The sequence below is a fragment of the Haliotis rubra genome, unplaced genomic scaffold, assembly GCF_003918875.1.
Source record: "Haliotis rubra isolate DU_JTF1 unplaced genomic scaffold, ASM391887v1 Scf232, whole genome shotgun sequence".
NCBI lineage: Eukaryota > Metazoa > Mollusca > Gastropoda > Lepetellida > Haliotidae > Haliotis > Haliotis rubra.
The window spans coordinates 912,385-936,687 of record NW_025766359.1 but is presented as its reverse complement, the minus strand read 5'-3'; the positions used below and the strand labels follow the sequence as shown (position 1 = coordinate 936,687).

Here is a 24,303-nt window from a genome sequence, read left to right as displayed (position 1 = left end):
CGGGCAGGAGAAGGAACGTTTGTTGTAAAGCAGCATAGAACAGAAGTAACATACCTGAGGATTCTGGCCCGGGGTGTATGAAAGTGTTCATGATTACATCAAGTCATGTCAGACATCAGACATTAGATATCCCAACAAAACACCCTTCATCCACTGCTCATCGCTGAGACAGCTGGACGGTATCATATTGACTGTTGACGGAGATACCTGATAGCTTAACACATTCTTCTTGTTGTACATGCCTCTAGTCGCTTGTTTGAGGCATTCCCTCTCAACTCCCAGGAAGCCTCAGAAGTGGCACGTCAGAAGGTCACGTTATGGTGATCCAAGTTCCATCGTCTCTGACCGTGACCAAGCTTACGTGACCAAGCTTAATCTAAGATTGTCTGTGTTTTATGTGAAATCTTCCAGGTTACAGGTAATCGTACTGGTTGCTACCATCCAATGACACATTCAGCCTGTGAACGGACAAACGGTACTATCCTACAATCACTTCGCACATGTTGTGACACTGATCACTCAAACAGGCCTAGTTTGATTCCAGGGATAATGATGACAGCACCTGTACAATTTACATGATTTCTCCATTTCAATCAATCAATCAATCTTTATTTACAGTACTGAAGAGGCCGTAGGCCTATAGTACATTTAACATACAGTAGCAGAGGGTGCAATATAAATGAATATATAGTAAATAATATCACATCTGTAATGCAGAGGATTTCATATTCATGGCATGGAATATATACATTGCAAGGTATTTTGTGGCTGTTTGATTTTGGGATGCCATGAGGGCATAGAATTTGTCTATTCGGGGGTTCAAGTAGAAATATTTCTTTATGTATTCTTTTCTGATATTTGCATACAATGGACAAACAAGCAAGAAATGATATTCATCTTCTAACTCCTGATAAGTACAATATTTACACAATCGTTTTTCCCGTGGTATCCCTAAATGCCTACCTTTTTCTATTAGAAGATCATGGGAACTACATCTGAAACGGGCTAGTGCTGTTCTGAATTTCTTAACATTAATGTCTAGAAGATATTTTTCTGTGAGAATGAATGATTTAAAACACGAGTAATGGTTTAACTTATTGTGTAAACATAGTGAAAAGTGTCACTTTTGAAAATACATATCTTTTAGCCTTTGTGTTAAATCATATTAAAATGCTCCAGATGTAATCATAGCCGCAAGACTGAAGTATCTTTCTGACACCAGAGGTCCAGTTATTTTTACCTCTGTCATCGTAAAGCATCATCATGTTATCACATTTTTTAGGGAATCTGGTGCTTGGCATTTTAAGCAATCTTATCCAATATTTTATTACTTTTATGTAACTAAATATATACATAGGGTATCTCCCAAATTCCCCATAAACTGTAACATTTGGGGTGTTGGAGTTTACTCCTAAAATTCTTTTGCACGCATATAGATGTACCTTCTCTAATGTGTCATACTTCTGCAGCATAGAGTAGAAAAGGACTAATCTTAGTGTCAAAGATTTTGAAAAAGGTGTCAAAGCTTATATTTGGAAGCGGTCTTATGGTTCTTAAAATGCCTATTAAAATCATTTTAGCCTGTAGTGCGGCTTTGTTGCAGTGCAATGACCAAGTTAGTCGATTTGTAAAAAGTACACCCAAGTATTTGTAACTTCTTACAACCTCCAATCTTTCACCTTTATAAAACCATTTTTCCCGTTTTTATAATTTCCCTCCATTTTGGAAAACTATGACCTTTGTCTTATCGATATTGACATTCAATTTCCATTTTTTACAGTAGTACTCAAGTTGATTTATTAGCTTTTGAAGTCCAGGTACTGTGCTCGCGAACATAACAATATCATCAGCAAAAAGGAGTAGAAAAAGTTTCATAATTTCTGGATATAATTGGATGCCCTCGTTACAGTTTCCATATATTTGTAGCGATAGTTCGTTGATGAAGAACGAAAACAGAAATGGACTGAGTATACATCCTTGTCTTACCCCAATGTTACAGCAGAAGGAATCAGATAGGTTGTTATTATTTCGAACACAAGCCTTCACGTTGTGATATATGCAGTATAATAATTTAACAATTTTATTACTGATACCTTGAGATTTACAAAGGGACCACAGCATGTTTCTGTTAACGGAGTCGAACGCTTTAGCAAAATCTACAAATATGGCGTACATTTTTTCTCCCTTTCGGGCTAAATATATCTGCACAAGTGTCTGCAATATGAATACATTATCAGTTGTAGAGTACCCGTGCCTGAAATTCACTTGTGCTTCATCTATCTTACCAAAGGCATCGGCCCAAAATACTAAACGTCTATGTATAATACTGGTAAAAATCTTACTGAAAACACTCAAAAGAGTTATACCCCTATAATTGTTGGTGTCATTAGTAGATCCCTGTTTGTGCAAGGGCATTACAATCCCCAGAGTCCATTGTTCTGGAAAGAAAGACTTTTCAAGCATAACGTTAAAAAGAATTTCAAGGTAGGGGAAAATGATTTCGGATGAATATTTAAAGAATTCAGGAATCAAGTTATCGTCACCGGCAGATTTGTTGCATTTTAGACTTGCAATACTTTCTGAAATTTCATTTCTTGTTATAGGTGAATCAAGAATCTCTGAAGTTAACTGGCAAAACGACTTATCGAATTCATTCGATTCATAGGTAGCAGGGAACTCTCCTCGTTCCCTGTAGAGGTTGAAAATAGTTCCTTGAAATGGGAAAACCAATCCTCGATTGGTTCATTGTTTTGTGAACAACAATTAGTATTCAGCCCTTTAAGAGTGGCCCAAAACTGCTTAGAATCGCGGTTACAATGTTCGAGTTTTTCCTGCTTCCCTTTGAAAAAGTTCGCTTTCTTTTTTCTGCATACACTGTTATATTTATTTCTACTAATATTGTATTCCTGTAAAGATATATTATCCTTTTTTCTTCTAAAATTGTTTAAACATTTACATCGTTCTTTTTTTAGTAGCTCGCATTCATGGTCAAACCACTGTTGGCTAAACATATTAGGAGAACACACTCTTTTCATATCACTTGCTGCCGTGCACAAGGCCTCTGACATGTAATTAACACTTTTGCCTATAGTGCGTGACACTATGTTTAAATTACAGCATACCTCAAACAATCTAGCTGAACAGATTACATAATCTACGACGCTTGCACCTTGATTACCAATGAACGTGTAGTCACATCTTCCATTCAGAAAATGTATATTTAGGACACTACATAAATTGATCAAACATTTGTTGTTTAACACTTTGTCAGATGAAGTTCGCACCATGTTGAAGCGGTCGAGTAGGAAATTATACACTGAAGAGTTATCATTATCTAAATATTCGAGAATATCATCTTCAACAAAATCCGGCTCAGTACCCGTCCGTGCATTAAAATCTCCACCTAACATAATATAGACTTCGTCGTAGTACGAGAGAACATCTAATAACTCCTCTTGTAACAATAACACACCGTTACTACAGTCAGGTGATAACGTACTATACCAGTTTGACGATTCTGGATGGATATACACACAGGAGAACACCACATCTTTATCTATATTGAACATGCTTTTGTCTAGTAGGACAAATATTCCACTTTTAAGGATTTTTGTCCATTTTACAAAAATCTCAAACTTTTTCCTTATAAGAAGTAGCAACCCACCTGAAAGGCGACCAAAGTTGGATATTCTATCTCCGTCTTATGTAATAGCTATAAAATCTGGAAATATGGTTGTTAAATCAATCTCCTTTCACCAAGATTCTGACAATCCAATAATGTCACATTTACATATGAATTCTTTAAAGTCACGACCCTGTCACTTAGTCATCAGACCTGATACATTCCAAAATACAAAGTGTACCTCATTGTTATCAATAGTCTGGGGTACACTTGTTTGAAGCACCCGTAAACTATCGCGGCCCTGGCCACACCCCTATCTCATAGTCTTCCGACCAGGGACCTGGGAGCGGGAGTTTGACCTTAGAGAACGTCCCTTTTGCCAGCCGTCCCTACAGTCATGATGTGTCATCCGTGTGTCTGCGATGTCACCTTGTCTATTGTTTATTTCTCTATCTTGACTTTGTTGTGTGTTGTCATTTCCTCTTTCACGTCTAACATCTTCGAGGATTTTGCCTCCTTTGAAGTAAAATCTTTTAGTCGGATTTTCCGTACGTAATTCTCCATTTCATTTGCTTATTTGCTTTTTGGCAAGGAAAGGCATGTTGATGTCGACACAGCAGTATTACCAAAGATTTACCAATTGAACAAAGGTTATGTTTGGGATTATACTTTCTTAGTTCTGTAATCATGTATTTACCAATTACCAAATATGCAGTGGAACATGTTTCACAGGTGTTGGATATCAAAAGAATTCACAAAAGAGAAAATCTGAAATTTGTCCAGGAGTAAATAAAACAACGTTATGACTTCAAAGCTAAAGACCGCACTTAGGACTAAGTTGACTCTGGATGACAAATCCAGTCGCTATCTGTGGGTTCCTACTGAAAACACAGCCTACCTCGCTGTACACATGGTAGTTCGCAGTTATTGATGTCAGCATAGCGGATGACCGAAGTGGCCGAAGCCCAGACATCTGGATCAAGATCAACACGTCATTTAACCAATAATCATGACAAAATCAGGGACAAGTCCATCTAGATCTGTCAATAACCATATGAGTACGCCAGCTTTGAAGATCAAGTCGACCTACTTCAAGATTCATCAGCAAGTTCCTCCGATACTCGTGTGTGACAATATCTGTTAACTAATGCTGCATTACATTTCACTTTAGACTTTTGAAACTGGTTAGGTTTCCTTCATGCCCATTCTATGTTTCGAGCGGATCGCGACAACTACTTGTCTTGCTGAGCCTAGACTCACAATAGAAAACTCCCAACTTCCATCTCACTGTTATCGTTAGAAAGTTCACACACTAACGACTAGCAGCAATCCTACACTTTCTCAGGCCATGAACTTTTTAACTTTCTTTGTAAGGCACAGATACCAAAGGTAAGTGACCTTCAGCAGGATCACTTGAACGATATTATGACCACGTCACAATCGTAGGAACACTCCGAGGCTACTGTCAACAAGTATACACTCCCTCAGACTACGGACGTGGCTCGGTAGATGGATAACCAAGATAAGTGAGCAGTACTACCAAGATGAAAAGCTGTCATTGCGTCAACGCTTGCAAGTGGGTAAACGTTACTATCTGGTCAGGTGGATTAGAAACCTCAAGCGAGACAATGTTATTGACGACTGCAAGCGAGCGTTTCAAGAATGCTTCAGCAGGCGCAAATGCCTGCGTAGGTGTCTCCATATGAAGTAATTAATACAATGTGTCTTTTATAGATCAATTAACAAAATGTAAACACCTCCTCGATCATGCATAGTTCGTAAGTGCAACAATTTCACCCAAGTGTTGGTCTATCTGGTGGACACATAAAGAGATGGAAAGCTTCTTGAGTTTTTGAAAGAAGCACATTACTAACTTTCTCAGCTTCACCACTACCCCATGAAGACTCCCTGAAGACTAACCTTGGCATTTGCATCTACCCCAGCCTTCGTATATTCAGGCTGAGAGCAATCTGTACTTATGTCAGTCATCATAGGTACGTCATGCCAATTGTTTTTTCTAGTAATGTAAATATGTATAATGTCAGTTTGTTTATACAAATTTCTGAACGAAATTCTAAAGGAACAGGGAGATACTATTAACATGGAATCCGGAAAAATGAACAAAGTTTTACAAATATCTTTCACGTTATGTGCAATTGATAATTTTAAGCATTGCAGACTAAACGACCATGCTCCACAATCTTAATCCTGTCAGATGATAATCACATCGGTCATAACTCGGACTTGTATCTCGTATTGTGCTGGCCAGATATTCTACGTTGATAAACAAACCACGTGCGTGCCACGTATACTTTTGTGGCATGCTCGCAACTGGTCTTAGCTATTATACATATTTATAGTGATTGTTGTCGATATGGCGCCACCAAGGTTTGCATGAACAACTTTATCGTCAGTTTAAGTAATATATGTAATTATCTGTGATAGCTACAATAAGTATAAAATACGGACGACAGGCAGTCACAAAAGATTCTGTGGCTGTCTATGAAACCTATCGTTCATTTACTCAGGCACGTAACTTAATAATCTACTTTGTCAAAGCTTTATTATATATTATTATATGTTAACTATAAGCTACCAACCATTGGTACTACCTTCAGGAGGGGCGATGGGGTAGCCTGGTCGTTAAAACGTTCGCTCATCACGCTGAAGAACCGGGTGTAAAGCCCCTTTCTGATGTCTCCGCAACATTGCTGGATGATAGCTAAAGCGGCGTAAAACTATACTCCTAGGCTAACAACTTGTCTCTGAAATGAACATATTTTACTGAAAAAAGTTCATAGTAAAAAAACATATAATATAATGAAAAGGAGCCCTGAGACTTTCTTCATTCCTGAAGCTGAGTAAATCTAGACTTGCCACATTTTCTAGACTTGCGTGTCCTTTCGTGGCTATATTTGCTTCAGGGTCTGTACGACAGACTACTTTCCCTCTTACTCACTATCTTCAGGATTATTTGGAACATATTACATTTTGGTGTATTTCTCAGCTATTCCCATCTACTACTGGTCATAATAGATTACTTCAATTCTGCTTAACTTTATTCTGCTGTTTGCCTTTGAATATACATTGTGACAATTATAGAATGTACATTGTTTGAATCCAGCGTGGATGTATTAGCAAGTGAGTGTTGTATCACCTTGTGTACCTGTATAAAGTGTATCGTGAATGGTGTAGTGGGTATCTTGGGTAACGAATCACAGTCATCTAATGTTCTTCGCATATATGTGCTTCTGTAATTGCCAGTAAACATGATCAAATTATTGATTGTAAACATTTCTTTTGTTAACTGATGATATGCTAATAATTTCTGGTGCTGTACAATAAACTGATCGTTTACCTACTCCGGTCTTGGTTGTTGTATGGGTTGGTTCTGCACATTGGTACCTTTGCCAAGCGAGCTGATTCGCGTTTAACTATTATATATGATCAGGGCCTAAGCTTAACATATCACATTTGTGGATATCGCCGTCTGTTTTCATTAACATCGAGGTTATTTGCGAGTTCGTTATATATTCCTTCCGTCGAGAGCTTTGATAATAAGATGTGGCAGGTAAATAAGAAATTATTTTATATTTAATAACAAATGAGATTTGTTTTTCCTTTGCTTTAAACAGATGCTGGAACACCCACGAAGGAGGCTACTACTGGATACTTAAGGCGCCGATAATAGCATCAATATTCGTGAGTCTTTTACGCCCTACTTCAAAGAGTATGACTCGTGAAGATGCGGGTTAGAATTGGTCTTCAGCAGCCCATACTTGTCGTAAGAGGCGACTAACGGGATCGGGTGGTCAGGCTCGCTGACCTGGCTGACACATGTCATCGTATCCCAATTGCGGAGATCGATGCTCATGCTGTTGATCACTGGGTTGTCTGGTAGAGACTGGATTATTTACAGACCGCCGCCATATAGCTGGAATATTGCTGAGTGCGGTGTAAAACTAAACTCTCTCACTCAATACTCAATAAACATGTTACAGGGTGAAAGTGTCCCGAGGTGAGGACGTGGTGGTAGGTTGATTTAATCCCATTGTTGGCGTTTCCAAGGTAGACTGATAGCTTTTCTTCAAATGATAGACTCGACCATTGGCGCTAATCCTAGTGACAGGGCAACGTGCTACCTCATGCCACATGCTGGTTGTTGTTGGCAGCGCGACACCGATGGTAGTGTTCCATGTCACCAATGTCTAGTGTTGTCTGTCCGACACTGTCAACAATATAATAACATCAGATGTCGTGTTCTCAAACGTCAGACTCTTTATGTTAACAATGCAAGATTTCATACTTGTTTAATTATGACCCAGTAGTTATGGGTTATGTGTCGCATTCCAGAGATTTTATGAACGCTGCCATATATGTAACGTGAACAATGTTCAATCAAATAAGGGGTTTTGGAAAACTGGCGTTCTTGATTTGACATTCAGAGTGAGTGAGTGAGTTAAAATTTAAAGTCACACCGGCAGTATGTCAGCCATATCGTGACTAAGAAAGTTGTAAATTTATAAATGAATTAAAACAAACTTATATAATATCCTTACCCGTCTGCAAAGGACAGTTGGCATTCAGAAGTTTCAAACCACATTAAACACCTATGATTAAACAGCTTACCTGACAGCCACAAACTGCGAGGGCTAACAAATATAAAGAGAACTTTTAGGGCTTTTTCAGATGGTGATGGATAAAAGAGGCTTGTTTTTTAAGTTTGAGGGAATACCAAGAGCCTGAACTTTGCGCTCTCCGTCCCATCGCGTCAGAATGAAGGGTGTAAGGTCAGAATTGTGGTGTAAAAATAAACATAGCAATTTGCAAGGATTTCTCCTGTGTGCCCACGTAATGTTGGTGTACAACACCCGTACTGCACGCTCTCTATGGCGACGTGTATTACTTTGTTTAAAGAAAGTGGTTGGTGTTTGAAATCGAGAACCCACTCAAATATGGGACTTCTGTGACCAGAGCTTATGCAGTAACCTTTCAAATTGTAGAAGACATCCTAGACACAATCATAGCAATCGATGCATTGAACATCTGAAAAGTTACGCTGCATGTAGGTTGCAAATGCAAATTAAGTAGAGTAAATATATAATTAACTTATCTATTCTTTTTATATGGATCATCCATAATTAATGACTGACCATGTTAAATATATTACATTTGCTATTTGTAGTTGAACCTTCGTTAAACGCTCTACGATTCGCGGCACATTCACTACGGCATGCTGCAATCAAATGATCAGTTAATTGGTTCAGTCACTGAGTTTTCAGATACAGAATCGGACAGTCCCAAATTGTTTGGAAAATTTGATAAAATCATTCTCAGGCCAATTTTGATGCGTAAATGAAACCGCCCAAAACATATAGGCGTTTGTTCCCTACCATAGATACTGACTGAGTGTCAAGTGTGATTAGGGACATGTCACATGGATGGACTGGAATTGCCTGATTGTAGCTGTATTTAGAAATCACCCCTCTCAGATAAGGGTTTATGTTTCACTGTGACTGAGTTGACTGGAAACTGTTTTTTAATCATTAACTAAACAGTTACTAAGTTTAGAAACCCAATTTGCTTTCAGCCTTCATTAGGCTCACCTTCCGGGTTTCAAACGCGCAAACTGCAAAGTGAAACCAAAGTTACGAATCCATAGTCACTGGAGGAAAACATCAGAGGATCTGATTTCCGATACGGATTCTATTTTGTCTGAAGTTTCATCAAGAGTGATTTCTGATATCTTCTTAAGGTCTTAGCTGATGCTTTGTCTTCTTAAAGCCAAATGAACTGCTACAGCAGTGTGGAGTCGACTCTCTTAGCATGTTTACCGTTTTGTCTCTCATTACTGTCCAGGCAGGAGCAAACTCGAGGTCTTCGGGTTCTGATATTGAGCTCAATAAACATGAGTGAGTGAGTTTTGGTTTTACGTCGCCCAATATCACGGTGGGGGACACCAGAAATGGGTTTCACACATTGTACCCATGTGGGGAATCGAACCCTGGTCTTCGCCGTGACTTGCGAATGCTTTAACCACTGGGCTACCTCACTTAAATCACTATGCATGTTCCAGGTTTATCATTAATAACAAGTGTGATAAGGTAAACATACAAAACATGCAATATTCGCACGTGTATTGTAAGAAACCTACAAAAGCCTGCGTTTTTTCCAAAATGAGTAAATGTAGCTTTATGTCGCAGGTAGCTATAATATTAAAAGGTTCCGGTTTAGATCGGTTCTAGGTAGCATAAGAAGCAGTCCATGCTGTCGAGAATAAACGACAGATTGACACCCAGACCGATAATGTGACCCCTATACCCCCTCCCCCCAAAAGATCCAAATGTAACCGGCTCTCTCACCAAACCATGTACTACTTGGGAAACCTGATTCCAGGTTTATTCAAGGATGTACGGTTTGTAGGAATTTGTCACAAATCATTACCATTGAAGATGCTACTTTATGGCGTGTTTGGTCTCGGAACACAACGATCAAGGAGGGAGGCAACAAGCCGATCTCAAAGCACTCCAGTTTCCAATTGACTGCCTCCTGTTCCACAGAGAGTCAACAGCCTACACTATCGTATAGCAATGTATGGCAAAGTAGCTGTGACTGTTGACGCTGATGTTAATATACTAGCCACAAAAAGAAACTGTGCATTGTCAAAATATTATCCCAGTTGATAAGTACGATAACAATGTCAAAGGTACATATAAACTTTAATGGAGGGATCATGAGACCATAACAAGTCGGGAGAATTTCAATTGAAAAGTCAATCACAATGACGTCACGAGTCCACAAGCGGGACAGGGGTCAAACGACCATGTCACAAGCTCAATAACGGGTATGTCCACCATCGGCATTGAAAACAGCAGGGAATCGACGACGCATAGAGCCTATCAAACGTGCAAGGAAAGCTTGTGGGATGTCACGCCAGATTCTCTCAAATTTTGTTGCAAGGCCAAGGACGTTATCTGGCGGATGAGGAAGACGGCGTAGACGTCGAACCATCTCGTCCCAAACATGCTCTATCGGGGAGAGATCCGGTGAATTTGCAGGCCAAGGCAGTAAGTCAACGTTGTGGTGTTGCAGGAAATCCATAGCAACCATTGCCGTATGAGGGCGGGCATTGTCTTGTTGGAATGTTAACCCAGGGCCATGACGTTGCAGAAAAGGAATTGCCACAGGTCGAAGAATCTGATCCCTGTAGCCCACACCAGTTAAGTTGCCCTGAACAATCACCAAAGGAGTTCTTTGGCGTGCTGTTATTCCACCCCAAATCATCACGGAACCACCACCAAAGCGATTCCTCTCCAAGACACAGGCCTGTGCGTAACGTTCTCCCACGCGTCTATAGGCACGTTGACGTCCATCACTATGGGAAATGTTAAACCTGGACTCATCTGTAAAAACAACATTTCTCCACCAAAACAAGGGTCTGCGGACATGATTTCGGCACCACATTCGGCGAGCTTGTCGATGACGTTGTGTCAGGAAAGGCCGTATGGCGGGACGTCGTGGTCTGATCCCGTGATGACGTAAACGTTGTTGAACTGTGTTGGGGTGGATACGGCGAAGTACTGGGATGGTTCGAGCAGTCATCACTGCAGTCTGAAACCTGTGGCGAAGATGGGTCACCCTTATCCATCTGTCCTGTCTTGGCGTTGTTACACGTGGACGTCCAGAACGTGGCCGATCGATGACGTGTTCTGGTAGCGTCTCACCAGTGCAGAAATGGTGTTCCGGTGGCAGTGGAAATGTGCAGCCACTTGTCGTTGAGACATTCCCCCACGGACCATCCCAATGGCCCAATGACGTTGTGTAGACGTGAGCCTTGGTATGCTATGCGTTTCAATAGCTGTTTAATGTTTTGAACGATCGCAAGGGCAGGGGTTGAGCTTTCCAAAGTGACAGTATTGTGTGGCATTCATTTGCTCTATTTCTCTTTCCCGGAATGCACGTGCAACAACGTATTGCACGTCTCAAGGACGAATCCACTGACGTCACGGAACGTGGCACGTGCATGCATGTTGGATACATGTCACTAATCTCTGAGTTTAAATCCTTATGTGTCTACACAGGTTTGATAAATTTAGATTTTAAATTTTTGTATGCACAGTTTCTTTATGTGCCTAGTATATTTACTGTTTGGCATCAAACTAATAAGGGTGTTTCTAGTAACAAGAGATCAGTCTTCTTGTAAGTCACTATTACGAAGCTTGTTAAGGTGTTTGTCTATGTGTTTTCTTTATGTGCCTAGTATATTTACTGTTTGGCATCAAACTAATAAGGGTGTTTCTAGTAACAAGAGATCAGTCTTCTTATAAGTCACTATTACGAAGCTTGTTAAGGTGTTTGTCTATTTCATGCTGTAAAAAATGTATTATTTCAATATCTTAAACCTTTTGCCGTCGGTTATGATCAGTCCGAAAATATCCCTAGTGAATATAGCAGGCGTGTGTGCAGGCATAATGTAGCAACAAGCTGACTACTGTACTGTTTCAACCAGAATAACAATGTCCGATATAGCGAACTTGGTTTCTGTAGTGGAAATAGACATTACTCATTATGTTACTGATTACTGGCGTTATATAGAGGATATTTTGTTAATGTTGTCAAATAACATGTATATTTCATATCGTGGTCTGACAAAGTTAATATCAACTTTGTCAGACCACGAGATGAAATATACATGTTATTTGACAACATTAACAAAATATTCTATTTATCGAAAAAGTCTGCATTTTATTACGCAACCCAACTACAGCTAGCCATTGACAATCTTGCACCCACACAAAATAGTTCGCTTAAAGGTTTTATCCTACAATAATTAATGTCATGTTTCTACTTTTTGTAGTCATATTTTATGAAATACAAACTCATATGAACAGTAAATGTAGAACTTTAATAACAAATATACTTCAGTTTTTGTCTGGAGATACAATCAGTGCGCGTATTAATACATACATACAAACTTGAAGTGCCGCCAATGTTTGCGATATTCTGGTCAGTGTAAGAACATGTATTCTACTCAGAGAAAATGCCATTTTTATGTTCACAAATATTTACCGTATTTCACCCTTAAGAATATAATAAAGAACTGATATTTTGTTAGACTTTAACTCAGTAAGCTAGAGTGTAGTAACAAGAGACGTGAACGGTGCGACATGTTGGTGTAACGCTTCTAGGGTACTACGTCATATCACTGCATGTTGACTTGTTGGGGGGGAAACAGAACAGGACGCTACTGAAACATACGACCGTGACCAAAGTACCAATAGAATACAGGAGCACCTGGTCCTGACAAGGCTAAGGCATGGAACTCTGATCCGCTTTTGTCATCCTTTAAACATGTGAATAAAAAAGGTCGCTTCCAGTTTACAGTGTACCCCTTGTCAATAATTATATGTTTTTAACCAGCGATAAAACTGAATTTTGAATTTAGCCACGTGCATGTGTTTTAAAATAATAGGCATATTCTGAGCTTGTACTATAACCTTATAACCGTCCTCAAAGTTTCTCCTCTAGAGAAGCCACAGGCATGTTGGCGCCATAGCTTTCAAGGACAGAACATACATTATATGTTTATTGATTTCTTGTTTGTTTGTGTGTTTTAATTGTTGTTTAAAGCTCCCCCCTACAATATTACAGCTGTATGAGGATGATGTGTAAAACTCGAGTGTAGACAATACATTACACCGACTGACGTCATCCATCTACGCAACTGGGATTCGATGACCTGTATCAGAGATTCAGACGCTGCCCACCCGACCCCATGTTTATTTCTAATAGGCAACACTCAGCACATTCAATCTGAGTTATGTTTTGTGAGCTATGAAAATGTTTTTTATTTATCTTTCTTACTCTCAATATTGATGTCAATTGTTTTCTCGTAGGTGAATTTCTTCTTCTTCATCAACATCATCCGGGTCCTGTTCACGAAGCTGATGGCCAACAACGCCCGCGACCCTCGTCGCTACAGGTATGATGACCATCATCGCGGTCTTCATAAAGGCTCTGTTAATAGTTTCTTTTATCTTTCGTTCAGTCGCAAACTCATTTTTATCCATGTTCGAAGACTCTCCTAGCCCCGAACAAATGTATTTTATGAGGTTTCAATAAACACATCGTGATGGGGTTGTCCAGGCAGGGCAGGATATCCTTTTGCGGGACATCATCACTCTCTGATATTTCATCACTATGTATTTACTTCATAAATCACGGTCATGATATAGTCGAAATCGTATAGCCTTTATCAATGATTTTTTGTGGTTGTTGAAAGTCTTTCATCGCTATTAGCAACGTTGCTGGTTGGTGGGTATTCTTGAATAATTTGTGAAAAAAATTGTATCAAAATGACAATAATTCACATGCGTACCTTTTCAATAACGCCAATTGATCCCAATAACTACAGGGGTATTGCTCTACTTGACATAATTAGCAAAGTATTCACAAGTATTTTAAATACACGTATAAAACTTTGGGCTTCAACACAGGATATCATCTCCGAGTCGCAAGCAGAGTTTAGAGAAGACTACAGTACTAGTACTATTGACCAAATATTTGTTCTAAATTCGATTATCCACAAGTACATAATGAAAAAACGTGAAAATTTTACTGTATTTTTGTTGATTTTACAAAAGCTTTCGATACCGTCGACAGAAACAAGCTCCTATATAGACATAGACTCAACAATGGCTTACATGGTAAAATAAGAACTGTTTTACGTTCAGTGTATACTCATGCAAAAGCAGCTGTTATGTGTACGAAGTACAGTATGTCTGAAACATTTAACCCAGTGACGAGAGTACGACAAGGTTGTATCTTATCTCCAGTCCTATTTATTATGTACATTGATGAATTAGTTAACGACATCATAAACAGCGACTATAGTGGCGCTTTTATTGATGAGACTATAAATGCACTGTCAATTCTTCTGTTTGCGGATGATGTCGCTATATTTGGAGACTAATGGTCTATTGGAACAGAGAAACTAGAAACTGTCTCCTATTACAAGTATCTGGGATTAACGTTACCCTGTAGAAATGTATTCACAAAAGCTTGTGTTTTGTGTAAGCAAGCAGAGAAAGCCTTATTTCCTATTAAGAAATTCATGTACAGATATAAAACAATTCCGTCCGATATATTTTTCAAAATCTTTGACTGTATAATCCAACTTATATTATTATATGGAGCAGAAATTTGTTGAACTGTTATCCGCAATGGAATAGAAAAAGTACATTAAAATTTTTGTAAAAACGTTCTAAACGTTGGCTATCGCACACCGAACAAGGCAGTTTTAGCCGAGTGTGGGAGATATCCTTTACATGTAAATTATATGACACGAGTTGTTTGTTCTGAATACGTCTGCTTCGGCAACCAGACAAACGTTACTCACGTCGCTCGTATGATATGTTGAAGTGTCTAGACGGCAATGGAGATATTAACTGGGCTTGGGCAGTACTATCAATATTATTTCAACTTGACTTTCCTTATGTATGGATATATCAAACTGTTGGAAACTGGGAATTGTTTTTAAATCATTTCAAACAACGTTGTAAAGACATGTACTACCAAGAATGGACACAAGATATAAGAAACTCAAAATCATTACATATGTATTCTGCCTTTAAATCTGATATTGTTCCGGAATTGTATTTGATTGCACTCTCTTCGTAACATCTGCGCAGAGTCTTAACAAAATTCAGATGCGGCTCCACCAATTTGAAAATAGTTTCGAATAGAAGATCTAAAGACAATGACATTAGTGTAGCTATGTGCGATTATTGTAAATGTGTACCAGAAGATGAGTATCATGTGTTAATGAAATGTCCTTTATATGCAGCGGTAAGAACTCACTACATACCAAGTACCTATATTATGAACCTAAATAAACAAAAATGTGTACATCTTCTAAATACTAAGAACCATAATATAATACTCCGTCTAGCAATTTTTGTGAACAAAATCATGTCCATGCGCTCTGAAAAAGTTTAATCTAATTTATCATTTTGTACTATTGGCCTCATGGCCACATTTATGAAATAAACCTGTCTGTCTGTCTGTCTGCATGGTACCTTTTCCATAACGCCAATTGGTCCCAGGTTTCACGATACCACAGCTGAGTTGATCTATATATGAAGAGGGAAAATGGTTTTTAATAGTCATCTGCTTTGAACTAAATCAGAATTTGTTTTGATTTTTGTTTGTTTTGATCTTTGTAAGGGCTCATATGTTTGACTCCGCTTACAAAAATGCGCTCCCACTCTACCGCCCACTAGAGTTTACTCTCAATGTCATTTGTTACCTTAATCGTTCTCTTGAAATATTGCTGACGAAGGCTCAATTGTCTGTTATGTCTGTGTATGGTTCGTGGACGCGTCTTTAGAAAGATTATCTAAATAATATTAATATGATGACTATGTTATCCAGGAAACTGGCCAAATCCACTCTGGTCCTGATCCCTCTGTTCGGCGTCCACTACATCATCTTCATCATCATCCCAGACGAACTGGCGCCACAACTCAAACTTATCAAGTTCTATACAGAGACCATCTTCAATTCCTTCCAGGTCAGACTTTCCATGTATACATGTGACACGTACTGGAAACTACTGACCCAATGTCTGATAACAAATGTAATTAATGTATATGTATATGCATATCGACGGAATCTCGCTGAAAATTTAGGTCTATCATGAACATCTTCACTGAATACATTTTAACGACAAGTATTTCTAATTCCAGGGAGTCATCGTTGCCTTTTTGTTCTGTTTCCTAAATGGAGAGGTACGTATTATGACCGGAAATATAGGAATTTTAAGACACTAAAACAATTGACAACAACAATGGATATGAAAAATGTCAGTTTCTGAATTTAGAAGGTTGATCTTGACGAGTATCAGTATTATTGCTAAGTCTGCTGCTGCTACTGCTGTGACCACTACTACTATTACAGCTACTTAGACTATCAGTACTACTGCTCCCTTTTCTTCTGACGCTACTGTGTACCAGATTCGCGCTGATTCTGATTATCACATTGTTAACACTTTATACCATCGCAGACAACTTAAAGCTCTCCTCCCACATCTATCTGACACGACGGCTTGTACCATGACGACAACGTGCAGTTCTACAACAACTGCTACATCCATGCTGTGTCTAAAATGCATTTACTTCCACTATCAGGTCCGGGCGGAAATAAAGAAGAAATGGGTACGGCATCGACTGCGAAACGACAGCACTTTGTGCAGCGGTCGGTCGTCAAGGGCGTATTCCTCCGCGTCCTTCTTCACCCGATACCGTGGTTCACTGACACAGAACATCGCAATGTCGGACATTGGTCAGTCATTTACCTCCTCCGTCAACGGTGACATCACGCAGGACATTGACGATACGACGACCCAAAACGGGACGACGATCACTGTCGGAGGAATGCAACGTTCAGCTGACGGAAATGACGTTGTTAATTTGTCACGTGTTCCAGAAGAATCAGAGGAGAACACCCCTATGTTATTTCAAAATGGCGTGTCGTGAGTACAGGTGTGACCTTCAAGTACGTTGTTGACTCGAGCTGTGATAAGGACGAAAAGAACACTGAAACGTCTTCGCAATCCAGGATAGAAGTGTGTACATTCTTCGCGCAATCTGAGAGGCGTGGAGTAAATGTTGAAACAGCACAAACATTTAGTAAGGTAATAACCTACTAATCTTACAATAGAACTCCAGATTGTGTACATGTGGTGCACCGAAGGATATTGATATATCTATCCATATCCCTCTCAAACTTTGAGTAGTATACTCATTCAGTACATACATATCCTGGCCCCATGTCTGAACCGGAAGTGTACATATGTTGAATCTGTTCGTCTACCCGTTGGCGGTGATTGCGTCCATTTTGTTTTATCACTGTGTAATTTACAGGATGCGTTGTCACACACTGCTCAGCATGTAGTTGCTGTTATGTCGTGGTTGACTCATATGAAACTACATTAAATTTCTCATACCTGATTTCACAGTGGCGACCATGTCACCTCACTATATACATTTTCCTCCATGACATAGCTTCGCCATGTTTTACAAGGGTCATATTAGCAGGAAGTATAACCCAAAATGTTGTCATTATTTCTTAGCTTGACGTGTGGTTTGTTTTTAGTCATTGTGAAGTGTACAACCTGGACGCTACTGGCTCTTTAGATGGCGGGACAGAACTTAACTGAACGTGTCTTACAAGTAAACTATAAGTAAGCATGATAAACTGGTTTCTGCGATAGTAATATGTACCATTTAAACGAGAGTACGAAACAGTTGTTTGACTGCATCTCTCAAATAATGAAGACTTTTATATTCCACTATATTATACTCCCCCTCTGATGTTCTTAATATCAAGCCAACGTTGATGTCACAATATTTGTAACCTATTTTCAGACAGAAGAGGCATGTTTACAGACACAGAAACTGTCATTTTAATTTCTCACCCCCCAAAAATGACGCGTTGGCAAAATACCACATACATGGGTACCCAATTGCGACAATTGGCGATGTTGACGGGTTGATGACATGACCCGAAATGCCGACATCATTGTGTTTCTCCTGATTCGGTGACCAAACGCTTTTGATGTCTGTGACGTCACTGTGGACATTCGGTTGCACAGATGGATAATGCGCAGATGATCGTCATCTTGCTGGGTGGTCGCTGTCAGATGTTGGCCAGTCTGGGTGACTCGTCCCATTTGTCTGATCATGGTCTGCCTGGTACAGCGAAACGTTCTGGCAATATTGCTGTTAGAAAACCCTATCTGCTATATTCGTTCTCGGTCTCCTGCTGATGATCTTGGCCGTTAACAGGTATATCACTAACCATCTCAGTCGCCTGTGTTTTATAACAGCACGTGCCTATCAGGAAGGTGCGATTTAATAAAATCATGGTTTTCATGATAACCCAGGCACGTAGATGTCGTGTCATCAGGGACCCAAGGATACACCTGTCAATTTAACCTCACCACACTATAAATGTTTCACTGTAATAAATCTACTTTTAAGAGATGTATGTGCTGGACTGTGAAATGCGCTTTTCTCCTTGGACAGAGCTTTGTGCAATTCTGGTAGAGATTATATATCCATGGTGGGTGTCATTGTGTCGCATCGTCCTCAATGTATCGTCTTTCAGCTCCTGGGTGTTGGCGGTACGTGCATGCTGATTTCGATGGATCAATGTAGTTTAAATGTCTGTGATAAGATGGATACATAGGCTTTCAGCCAAGTCATTCCATAAACAGTTGGTGTTCACAGTCGGTAAAAGCAACATCAATCCCGGTATTGTGTCTGCAATGCCTTCCATTGAATTCACAACGTCTCTTGCTTTAACAGGCTATGCTTGGACAACTTGTGGTTAATATTCGTTATTAGTTTGGAAATTGGTTTTGATATTATGTTTCTTTTGTATGTTTCCATACTCACTGTCAGTTGGTACCGTATGTTTCCACACTCACTGTCAGTTGGTACCGTATGTTTCCACACTCTCTGTAAGTTGGCAACGTATGTTTCCACAACCATAGTAAATTGGTAGCGTATGTTTCCACACTCACAGTAAGTTGGAAACGTATGTTTCCACAACCACACTAAGTTGGCAACGTATGCTTCCACAATCACAGTAATTTGGAAATGTAGTGTTTCCACACTCACAATAAGTTCGTAGGGTATGTTTCCACACTCACAATAAGTTCGTAGGGTATGTTTTCACACTCACAGTAAGTTAGCAGCGTTCGTTTCCCCGTTCACCAGTATAACCTGAGAGTATATCGCCATTACCTGTGACAACCCAGCTTTTCTTCTGTCTTTGTTATTTGACACACAAGCGCACAAACAAAGGGTGTCGACTCAGGCGAAGAGGTTCTTTAAATTTAAAAGTAAGGGTATTCGAATTTCTGTGTAATGTAAGGTAAGAGAATTTGTACTTATACCTTTCATTTTCTTCGGTCTGGTCTTCAATCATGAATTGTGGAAATACGTTTCGTTCCTTCATTGTACATATTACATTATTATGCCACAATATTATCAAATATTTGCTCATACAAACATACTCTGTCATAAAAGAGTTGTGGAGTTAATAACACGTGTAGATTGTGCCTACGGTGTATTTACTAACAGCACATACGTGTATGTCATATGTATTTGGTTTCATGTCAAAGCTTACCCTAGAGTCGGAGTTTGCGCGAAGGTCTTGTTTTAAAGGCAATAGGTGATAAGGCCAGAGCTCAAATATCTTGTACTGTTCAGGCGGGAGTGAATGTTGATGTTGCCTTTATTGGTCAACTTGTGAACAATGCTCCGATACATCCACGAGTCGATTTAGGCGTCAGGACTATCGTAAATCCATGGACGACCATGTAACGGTAATCGAAGCGCAAAGACCGCCTTATGGAACACGCCACAGGCCCTGACGATATGCGCTCGGCTTATCATGTTTGATGTGTATGAGAAACTCCATGTACCATATCATGTGTAAGCAATGTTGAGACGATGCAGGCGTTTGTATCATGTCGCCCATATTTGTGTATGCCACCACATTATATATACTCCCAGCGAAATATACGACAATACATTAGTTTCACTTTCCGTGATCCACCCTGAATAGATCAGTCACATGTACACACGTGGGCGTCCATTCTGGTATCATCTGTTTCCTCTGCTTCGTGAAGCTGTCTGTTTACCCATGTTTCTAGGTTTGACATCACCAACTGTCAAAGGTCTGCGACCTACATCAACCCGGATTTGTCGTCCCACATCAAGCCTTACACGCCGTGAGATACCCAACACACTGCTCTTGGCGGCTTTTGACTCGTTCACATGTCAGTGACGGCATCCGACGTTCATCAGACATTGGACTATAGCGAGTAGTGCATCTCCTACAGTGAACTACTGCCGGAGTTCTCCAGTCTTCAAGCTTTCAAAAACATTTTAGCAATGTCAGTAAGTTCCGTGACCTAAAAGACAGCCTCCGTGGTGTAGAGGTTAGAGCGTCCGCCCGGAGAGCGGAAGGTCGCGGGTTCGATCCCCGACCGCGTCATACCAAAAGACGTTAAAATATGGTACTTGTTGGTCCCTGCCATGCGCTCGGCATTAATGGGTACAACAAGGACTGGTCGGGTCGGAGTCAGTATAATGTGTCTGAGTGGGGTATTCATGCTTCACCGCAGCATGGTATCTAAGTGGGCTAGCACTATAAAACCAGCTTCAGTCTGGGCTAGTACAAGCAGCCGCACATACACACGCATGCACGTCGTCATATGAGCGAAATATTCTCCAGCGCGACGTTAAACTTAATTTCACCTCACCTCACCTCACCTCACCTCCGTGACCTAAACAGTGAAATTATTTAGCCTACCATCCCAAGTATCAGCCCACTGTACATAGGTAACATAATGTTACCTGTTAGACAGGAAAACACAGACAGCTTTCGATAGAGGTGTTGAGGTGTTGGTTTAAGCATGTATTGCAGTATGCCAAAGGGGAAACAACGGGTCGTGACTCTACCAGTACCGAGGTAACTTGGGTGTTAAGTTAAGCTTGCTATGTGTTAGTAGTGTTTTCCTATTTATTTGACTGTTGAGTTATATATAGTCGTTACATTTAAAGTGTGATATATTAAACTGTATTTCTGACTTTGCCATGGAGTTTTGTTTTTTAATGAGACCGTAAACACATTTGAATGCATGTTACCGAAGGGGTAAAAACAAAACACTGACCATAAACTTTCTGAAGCATTATTGAGGCAATGGATGTTATTACCTTTATCAAACAATGTCTGAGCTAGATTAGAAAGTGAAAAAGGCTGCACGTCTGTACCTCAAACGCTGTGGAATGTCGACGGTAAAGGCTGATGCTGCTGGAATATTGCTTCACATGACAGTGTGCGAGAGCTCACAGAGAGCAATGATTTGTAGATTTTACGTGCGCTTTCCGACGTGATGCGCATTTCGCACACACCAGATCATTTTGTGTTAGATCAAAAGAGGGGTAGTTACGACCGACAGAGAGGTCCATCTGAGTGGATTGTTAGGGTTGCATGTTTAAATTGGGTATGAAAATATGTTGGTGGGTGGCGCCGAAGTATTTTCTTTTCAGATTGGTACCAGTGGAAAGCTTTAAAGGCTTGGGAGTTATTAAGTGGGCTAAGGAGTATTCACATCGCCCCAATAGATACCGCGCGCCAGATGGATTGAGTTGAGTTGAGGTTTACGCGGCATCAGCATTATGTCAGCCATATACTCGTTTTTCCAAGGGTGTGTGGTTCACTTGCACAAGTGGATTGAAATCTGCTTCCTTATTTTGTCTTCAATGTTACATGTCATCGATCACTTGATGGCGTGAAAGATGCATCTTCACGTGATACTATACGAATTTCCAATCATTATGACATGTAGACCTCAAGTAAATGTCGGAATAAATAATAAGGCTTTTTACTAATGAATAATTTGCCTTTATAAAAATTTCATTAAATTTTGTATTTGTACAGCACACTTTCCAGTCCACGACAGGTCAAACTGCAACGAGAACATGATAGAGCTACATTATAATCATAATAATATACTCTCCCCAAAAAGAACCGCATATAGGAATTTCAACAGTATTTTTATGTTCATTTTGAAACATCTTGTAGGCTTTATGAGTCAATGAAATATAGCGAAATTGCACACTGGGAATGCAGACTTATCCGTCCTTGGCACCAACTCGAGGAAAGTCAGTTTGAGTGTCACATGGAGACGTGTGGTGGCGCTGAAGTCAATACCTCGTGTGACCACCGTGGGCATCCAGACCTGCACGGCATCGCCTCGGCATCGAACGAATAAGTCTTAGAATCTCGTGTTGCCCAATCGCAGCCCACTCTGCCTGTAGTGCCTGTGCGAGTTGCTGAAGTGTCTGGGGCTGAGGGTTACGGCGTCGCACCCGTCCGTCCAGGGCATCCCCCCGATGTTCGATCGGGTTCAAGTCCGGTGATCTTGAGGGCCAGGGGAGCACATTGATGTTGTGGTTCTGGAGGAAGTCTCTAGTGTGACGTGCTGTGTGGGGCCTGGCATTGTTCTGTTGTAACAACTCCTTCTGGCGATCAATGATTGGAAGGAGGTGTGGGCGTAGGATTTCGTCACAGTACCGTTGAGCTGTCAGGTTGCCCTGGATCATCACCAAATCACTTCTCCTACGGCAGGTGATCGCTCCCCACATCATAACACTTTCCCGGCCGAATCTGTCCACCTGGGGAACGCAAGCGTCGGCGAAACGTTCACGTCGACGTCTGTACACCCGCATTCTTCCATGGCGTCATTCCAATAGAAATCGTGATTCATCACTGACCAAGATTCTACGCCAATTCGGTAGGTCCCAGGCCTGAACGTTGGTGCACCATTGAACTCGATGTCGACGATGTTCTTGTCGACGCACAGGGCCAAAATAAGGTCTTCTGGCACGTAAATCAGCCTCTCTCAACCTGTTCCTGACGGACTGAGCAGAAAGCCTCCTCAATCCGGGTATTTGTCGAGCGGTACTGGTCGCCGTAGCTGTTCGATGACGCAGGTGATGCACCCGGATGTAGCGATCCTGCGCCGCAGTGGTCGCTCGAGGTCGCCCACTACGAGGGGCATCTGCTACCGAATTCTGCCGGCGATATCTCTCCCAGAGCCGTATGGTGCTTTGGTGAACATTCATGCGTCGGGCAACTGCACGTTGAGACTGGCCAGCTTCAGGCAAACCAATGGCGATATGACGGTTGGCTTCACTTAGACGTGGCATTTTGCGTTCGTCAACAATATTCCAAATACAGTGAATAATCGACAGACAGCGATCAACCTTTTATACCCATCATTGAGACTATCTGATCCCCAAATTTCACGTGCATTGCATGTGAATTGTGTATTCTGTGACACTACACGCCGAAATTGAAAATCATGCTGTTAAATACGGGTATTTTACGGATGGTGCGTTTTGTTGTCATGTTTCTAAACATAAACACCATAGGACTCATTAACAGAGCAAAACCTTTTGTAAAATGAATCACGTTTTAATTCATTGCTACATGAAATTGCCATTTTCATGATGCGTTTCTTTTGGGAGAGTTTATAATTACTTTCATCAAATTTGGACATCCCAGAACCAGCATCTTTCCCGTACTTATTTCCCGTGTTATTCCCGTGTAGAGGCATTCACGTCCAGATCTGTCACTCGAACAACATTTCTATATCCCCTATATCGACATTGTTACTCGGGGCCTGACGTGCCGACTCTGTAATGAACTTGCATCAGACAAAGAGTCAGAACGTGAACTAGATTGTCCACGGGGAGACAACCCGTGAAGTTATATTGTCACAGACGCCCGATTGTATCGAACGAACATTCCCACCTAACGGGTCATACCGGGGATAGAGAAGGACACGCCATGCCACCACCGTATAGAGAGTATGTGGACATTTACTCTTTTGACACGTTTCATTCTGCTAATTTACTTAGGCCACATAGTAACTGTTCCTTTTCATCACTACAATATATTCTTAAACTATGTCAAGAAAATATATTCCATTAATTATTTTGTTATAAATACCTAACAACCTCTAATCGTTAGAGTGAGTGAGTAAGTTTGCCCGCATCACCACACTACTTATGTTTTCAAGTACGGCATCACAACCCATG

The 24,303-nt window shown here is 40.5% G+C and overlaps 1 protein-coding gene and 1 long non-coding RNA gene across 2 annotated transcripts in view; both read left to right on the top strand.

Annotated features, from left to right (window-relative positions):
- Positions 1–18,605, top strand: part of LOC124278171 (parathyroid hormone/parathyroid hormone-related peptide receptor-like) — a 40,322-nt gene extending 21,717 nt beyond the window's left edge. The window contains exons 9-13 of the mRNA XM_046713908.1: positions 7,258–7,324; positions 13,519–13,604; positions 16,055–16,193; positions 16,369–16,410; positions 16,810–18,605. Coding sequence (XP_046569864.1) covers positions 7,258–7,324; positions 13,519–13,604; positions 16,055–16,193; positions 16,369–16,410; positions 16,810–17,157 — 682 coding nt within the window. The 3' untranslated portion in view covers positions 17,158–18,605. The remainder of the gene's footprint in view (positions 1–7,257; positions 7,325–13,518; positions 13,605–16,054; positions 16,194–16,368; positions 16,411–16,809) is intronic.
- Positions 18,606–20,794: 2,189 nt separating this feature from the next.
- LOC124278145 lies at positions 20,795–21,289 on the top strand. The gene is made up of 2 exons (XR_006899000.1): positions 20,795–20,831; positions 20,915–21,289. It is a non-coding gene; the product is annotated as an uncharacterized LOC124278145 (long non-coding RNA).
- The last annotated feature ends 3,014 nt before the right edge of the window (positions 21,290–24,303 follow it).